Source organism: Argentina silus, assembly GCF_951799395.1.
Source record: "Argentina silus genome assembly, chromosome: 8".
Taxonomy (NCBI): Eukaryota; Metazoa; Chordata; class Actinopteri; order Argentiniformes; family Argentinidae; genus Argentina; species Argentina silus.
The window spans coordinates 15,227,725-15,234,134 of NC_139662.1; the positions used below are offsets into that span (position 1 = coordinate 15,227,725).

Consider the following 6,410-nt stretch of genomic DNA (forward strand, 5'->3'; position numbering starts at 1 on the left):
GTGACTCACTCACTCCCCCTTGTGGATTCTAAAGGAAAGGACAGGTGTAGGAAACTTCCTCAACCCCAAGCTTAAACCAATCCAATCTAATCCAAAATAAATAAATAAATGAACCAATCCAGTGCTTATGAGAAGGAGTAAACAAGCCCAGACTTCAGGGAGACGGGTAGAGAATCAGGCCGCTGCCCCAGAGTTGTATGTTGAGAGTGAACCAAACATGATAGAACAGGTTAGAAATCTGTGTATCAGTAGAGGATGAATATCAAACATGACATCAAGTCAGGGGTTAGGGGTCAGGGGTCATCATGTCAGGCTTGTTACCAGGTTACTGGCCTCATTACAAGATGCAGAGAAGGTGAGAAGCCAAATGATGAAAAGAAAAATGATTTTGCCATAAACGATTTTACATTTCCTTTTGATTAAAAATATTTGACTCGGTGTAGTTTAACTAGAATTTTCTGAGGAGCAGGGAATCCTTTGCTCCATTGTTTAATATCTCAGAGTTATATACCTAGAGAAGGCACATGCTATCTTTCCCATTCATTGCATTTGTGACAGCATGATTGGCACCATGTAGTCAATTAAAGTGGGACTTCCTATTGGCTGGGAAGGCATCAGCCAAATGGGATCAACGCATTGCATCCTTCTTCAATAGGTTAATCTGTAGATTGTAAATGGCTTTCAGGTGCATGACGCCATCTAGTGGTGGCAATAAATTACTGACCTGAGACACAGGAGCTGAGCTGATATTATGTGACAGACACTCCAGCACATGAGGTGGCCGTGAATCACCAACACTGGATTTGCACTCAAATGTCTTTCAACTTGTGTCAAAGTGTCTGCCCGTTGCTGCTTTTAAAGAAACGGAATACATATATTCACACAGCACTGTACTTTTTCCAAGAAGACACTCGATGTGATCAAGTTTTCTCAAAGCTGGAAATAAGGGTAGAAGGGAAGTGAATCGAATCAGACCGCTGCCCCAGAGTTGTATGTTGAGAGAGAACCAAACATGATCTGAAATAGCACTGAGATCTGAAACATGTCTTTAATTGATCAACGTTTTATTTTAATTTCATTTGAATTTGGTAAGATTCCAGATCTGTTATCATTGTAGAATGTTCTCAAACATAAAAGATTAGCATAATAATCTGATTAGACATAAAGATACAGGGAAATGAACCACATGGAAAGAGTTCTAAATATAAACCCTTCATCCAGAAGTACTTTAAAGATTTATGAAACATGTAATTGTTCTTGAAGAAAGTGACAGTGTGAGATTACGAGACAAACATTACCGTACTTATTATTGTTTAGGATATCAACAGACAACCAATTGTGTTATTTCCTTTGACACTGCTATCTCCTCTAAAGAGTGATGACCTGAGCTGAGCAGTTGAAGGTCAGTCTGAGTGATTGACAGGAGAGATGATCAGAGGGGCAGAATTTGTACCACCATCGTTATTACAGGGGCTGAAGAATGGATAGAGTTTCTCAGTGAAGGTGCAGCCAGTGTAAGAACAGATAGGAGATCTGTTCTCCACATCATAGAAGGAGACCAACCCCTCCTCGTAATCCACAAACACCCCTACCTTCTGGGGCTGCAGTCTCAGGGAGAGGCGGACAGAGGGTTTTGCAGCAGCCCTGTACTCTCTATTCCTCAGCCCCATAGTCCAGTATCCAGCCTCTGCGTTCAGATTATGAATGCCCTTCCTGTTGATGGACTCCTTGACCACTCCTAAATCCCACTGAGTCTTCTCCTTCACCTGCACCACATAGTAGAATCTCCCAGAGGAGAAGCCCTCCTTTCCCAGCACACAAGAAACCCTATCAAATCTCTCTGGTTTGTCAGGTACAATCAGCCATTGGTCTTCAACTCTCACTTGTTTCCCATCCTCAGACAGGTTGAGGTATGCATTTGCTGTATCAGGATCTAGAGTCACATCCACTGACCACTGCTGCATCCTCTTCAGCTCAGCATCACACAACTTCTCCACTTCACTTGTGATAGTTTCCTCCAGCTGAGACACAGCTCTCCTCAGGTTCCCCACACACAAATAATTGTTAACACTAATCTCAGACCAGTCCTTGATGAGAGTGGGGGGGCTCAGAGATGGGGAGCTCTGTAGGAGGTGGAGGTGGTCCTCAGTGTGTGAGAGCTTCTCCAGCTCAGCGCGTCTCTTCTGTAGCTCAGTGATTTCCTGCTCCAGCTCTTTAATGAACACTTCAGCCTGCCTCTCTGCTGCTTTCCACTTCTTCTCAACCACCTCAATGAGCTCATTCTGGCTTCTCTCAATGGAGCGCATCAGAGCAGTGAATACCTCCAAGCTTTCTACTATCTCTTTTTCTGCATCTATCTTCCTGAGTTCGACAGAGAGTCTGATCTCCTGAACCTTCTGCTGTCGCTCATGGATCAACTGCTGCACTTGTGCCTCCGTCTTCCCCAGCTGAGCCTTCCTCTCTCCACACTCTTCCTCTAGAGGGACGGTGTGGTGAGTCTTGTGGTCTGTCTCAGTGCAGAACTGACACACACACATCTGGTCAGTCCTACAGAACAGCTCCAGGAGTCTATTATGCTTATTACACATTCTGTCATCCAGGTTCTCTACAGGGTTAATCATCTTATGTCTCATGAGGGCTGGGGCTATCTGATGAGGCTGCAGGTGAGTCTCACAGTAAGAGGCCAGACACACCAGGCAGGACTTCAGGGCCTTGAGTTTCCTCCCAGTGCAGATGTCACAGGCCACTTCTCCAGGCTCGGCAGGGATCTCATCTCTCTCTCTGGCTCTCATCTTCTTGAAGTTATCTGTAACCTCTCTGAGTGTTGTGTTGGTTTTCAGCTCAGGTCTTTTGTAGAACGTCTCCTTACATATTGGACACTGGCAGAGGTCAGTGCTATCCCAGTATCCTCTGATACAGGCCTTGCAGAAGTTGTGTCCACATGGGGTGGATACTGGCTGAGTCAACACATCCAGACAGATAGAGCACTGGAACTGCTCTTCAGACAGCAGACTTCTGGTGAACGCCATTTCTAGACAGAGATCACAGGTGATGATTAAAAAATCAAAACATATCCTTGTATCGGTTGAAGTTGAAACTCAATAATAAAACTTTATTGATTAACATATGCAGCTCGAGTTGAAAAGTTGTAGCATTACATTTGATTTAGCATTCATATTTATCATTTTGGGCTTTGAGAAAAAGGCAGAAAAAATAACCAAAATGAAAGTAAAGGACACATTAAACAAAGTGAATTTTACCTTTCTACTGTTTATCTCAACTCACCTGTTCGTCTCTGTGTACGTGTTGATCCTTCTCTTAACGTCTTTTTCTTAACATGAAAGAAAACACTCAATGTGATCAAGTTTTCTGAAGAGCAGGAAATATTTTGTTTCCTTGTCTGTCAAGTTTTACTTACTGGAAACAAAGTGACGTTACTCAGCCACTCCCTGTAATGCTGCTCTAACTGCTACATCTGTGTGTGTGTGTGTAGATTCTGGTACTGAATACCCCTGCAATAATACTCTGGCCAACTGTACCAATATCTGCCTGCAGGGGGAGTATGGGGGGATGACAAATAGTTCAGTCTGAAAATAATGATTGACATAATGATGAATGAATAATGATGAACATTCCCTTACTATATGGTGAAACATCTTGAATCACTGATTATTAGTTATAATTGAGAGATGCTGTGCTGTAAAATCAAAACCCACACATAGTTAGACATTTGGGGCATTTTATTGCATCACAAAGTTGCCGTTAAATTCATCCTATCAAACAGTTAGAGAAAGCTAATGGTAGGTTTACTAACATCAGTATGTACAGTGTAGGAAATACACTAAACACTTGAAGCCAATGACAGCGACAGTTAATGCCCATGGTAAAGTGTGGCTGCAGTGCTGACCACAGAACTGAACTCTTACTAACCACAATATTCCCTCATCATCAGAACTTCACTTCTACAATGCATGTGAATATGGAACAGTTGTTAAGATGACACAGACAGTAGTCCTAAAATGCAATTAAAGTTGTATTTCTCATTTTGCACTGTACTTTTACTATAGTAAAACCATGCCCATTCCACAAATGCACTGTTTTGAAAACAATCAATCAAAAAGGGTCAACAGTCATAAATGACATGTACTGACTTCTACTGCATTAAAAAAAGAAACATTCATTCAAATTGAGCCATTTATTTCCTCTGTGCATTGTCAGCAGTACATAAGAGCAAGGAGATACATGTAGGTGTTGCATGACATCAGATCTCACTTTCAACAATGTGGGTTTTCTGGTAATTCCATAGTTATTTTGGTCTTAATCATAAAAAAAAATAAAAAAGAACCTACCAAGTAGCAACCTACCGAACAGGAAAAATAAATAAATAAATACAAATAAAAAAAAACGTGACAGATTAAAATAAAAACAATAGGGGGACTGTTCACTTTTCATTGATGATTGATCGAGCTAAAAACCTAATAAATAGTCATCTTTGCATCTAAGCACTAATTTGAATTTCAACCTCAGTGTCCTCATTCTCAGGACTATACCAGGGGAGGCTGGTGGAGGTAGAAATTGGAGGACAGGCTCATTGTAATGCATGGACGGCATGAGGAATGTGTTTGATACCATTCCTCATTCCATTCCATGCATTACAATGAGCCCGTCCACCGATTTCTGCCTCCACTATACAGTCACACAATGAAGGATATCATTCTCCGAAATCAAATTGTTTATCATTAAAATGTCACAATCCACAAATGGACATAATCTCAACAGTTCAGTACAAGTCTTGCATGCTAAGTGGCCATTTTGGAAACAAACTGTTCTGTCACATTCTGTTCTGAGAATCTAAAATGGAGTGTTTGAGGACAGACTTCTAAAAGCTATAAGAACATCTCCACTGCCATTGACAGTTAGTAGCGTGGCTAGCACAGTGCTAACACATAAAGGCTAGTTTCCCAGACACAGATATAACTTAATGCTAAACTAAAAAGAGAGCATTCATTTAACGTGGGATTTAGTCCAGGACTAGGCTTAATCTGTGTCTGAAAAACTGCCCCAAAAAGCCATACTGCAAACAAAATATTAACTTGCTAAAACTTCTCCCATGGGGTTTAAAGCTCCATCATATTCTCAGCATTAGGACGGATTAGATCAGTTTGGCTGCTGCAGAGTTGGTGTGTTTGTGCCCTGACACACTTACCATGACTATCCCACATCACACTCATATGCTACATGATTTTCACAAAGGAACATTCAAATAATACAGAACTAGAGAGATGAGTGGCCACACGAGGCAGAACTGAGCACTTTGCATAATTTCCTCACCAGATTGAAATGATTTAATAATCCATACGATACTTATATTACACAACACTGATTTAAGGGTCAAACTACATCAAGAAGTACTTACGTTTGTAGAATGACAGAAGTACTGAAAGGAAACGTCACACATTGTCTGATAAAGGGTAGAGAAGATAAACAGGCAAAATAAGACTTTTGAAAAATGGATTCCAGAAAGTAGAAGGCATTAGCAAACGAACATCGATAGAATCTCTGCATCTCTGCTCTGACTCCTCATGCAGTAGATGCTATTCATTTCTCTTCAGTACTGTTCGCATCATCTTTTTTACTTCCTGCTTTCATCCATCCACTTACTCCTTGTAAGGCTTAAACTTCCTGGAGTGTAGACCCTGTGGCCTTCCAGACAACTCAACAGCTTCCCTCAGGATAATGCCTAGGTTTTTCCTTCGTCCAGGGGTTCGAATTACAGGGGTTTTGGCGAGGTCAAGCACCTCCATAACAAATCAGGGCCCCCATATAAGAGTTGAAATATCAATGTGAGCCCCCCCTAAAAAGTCAATGATCTACATTGGGCCCCCTCCCCAAGAGTCAATGTGTTAATTCGAACCCAGCCTCTATCTGCAGTGCAACATTGTACTGGACAGTCAGGATGGCGGGTTGGCAGGCGAATGTCCTGTACAGTTTGTCAAAAGCATCATCATCTATCTACAGAACAGTACTGCACCCCCACAAGAACATGGCAAGGAGAGTGGCGGCCATCTTTAGACTTCCTCGTGTTGTAGTTCCTTCCCTACGTCTGCCACAGAGGGAAATGACATCATCATATGACCGAGGATCCTTCCTTTCTCTCAGTCGAACCTCTGTTTCTCAGGTCTCTGTCATATCTGGTTTCTCCTCTAAGCAGTTTCTCTCAGTCACACTACAGAGCCAAACAGAGCTGAGCCGAGCTGAGCAGTTCTGGGCTTGTCTGGTGGCTACTGGTAACGATCATCCACCATAGTTGCTATAACAGTGCTGGAAAGGACAATGTGAATGAAAAATGACACAGCCAGCAAAAGTAAAGCCCCTTTTTCTCTCAGTGTCTGTCTCTGTCCTTGACCTCC

The 6,410-nt window shown here is 42.0% G+C and overlaps 1 protein-coding gene across 1 annotated transcript; it reads right to left on the bottom strand.

Moving 5' to 3' along the window:
* Positions 1-1,074: 1,074 nt before the first annotated feature.
* Positions 1,075-3,392, bottom strand: LOC310808689 (E3 ubiquitin-protein ligase TRIM21-like). Its single transcript, XM_083675729.1, has 2 exons — positions 3,286-3,392; positions 1,075-3,031 (listed from the first exon to the last, which is right to left on the bottom strand). The coding sequence occupies exon 2, from the start codon at positions 3,027-3,029 to the stop codon at positions 1,404-1,406; it is 1,626 nt and encodes a 541-aa protein (XP_083531855.1). The 5' UTR covers positions 3,030-3,031; positions 3,286-3,392; the 3' UTR covers positions 1,075-1,403.
* Between the last annotated feature and the right edge of the window lie 3,018 nt (positions 3,393-6,410).

Excerpts from the sequence above, each read along its gene's own strand:
- LOC310808689 (XM_083675729.1), bottom strand. The coding sequence starts at position 3,029 with ATGGCGTTCACCAGAAGTCTGCTGTCTGAAGAGCAGTTCCAGTGCTCT.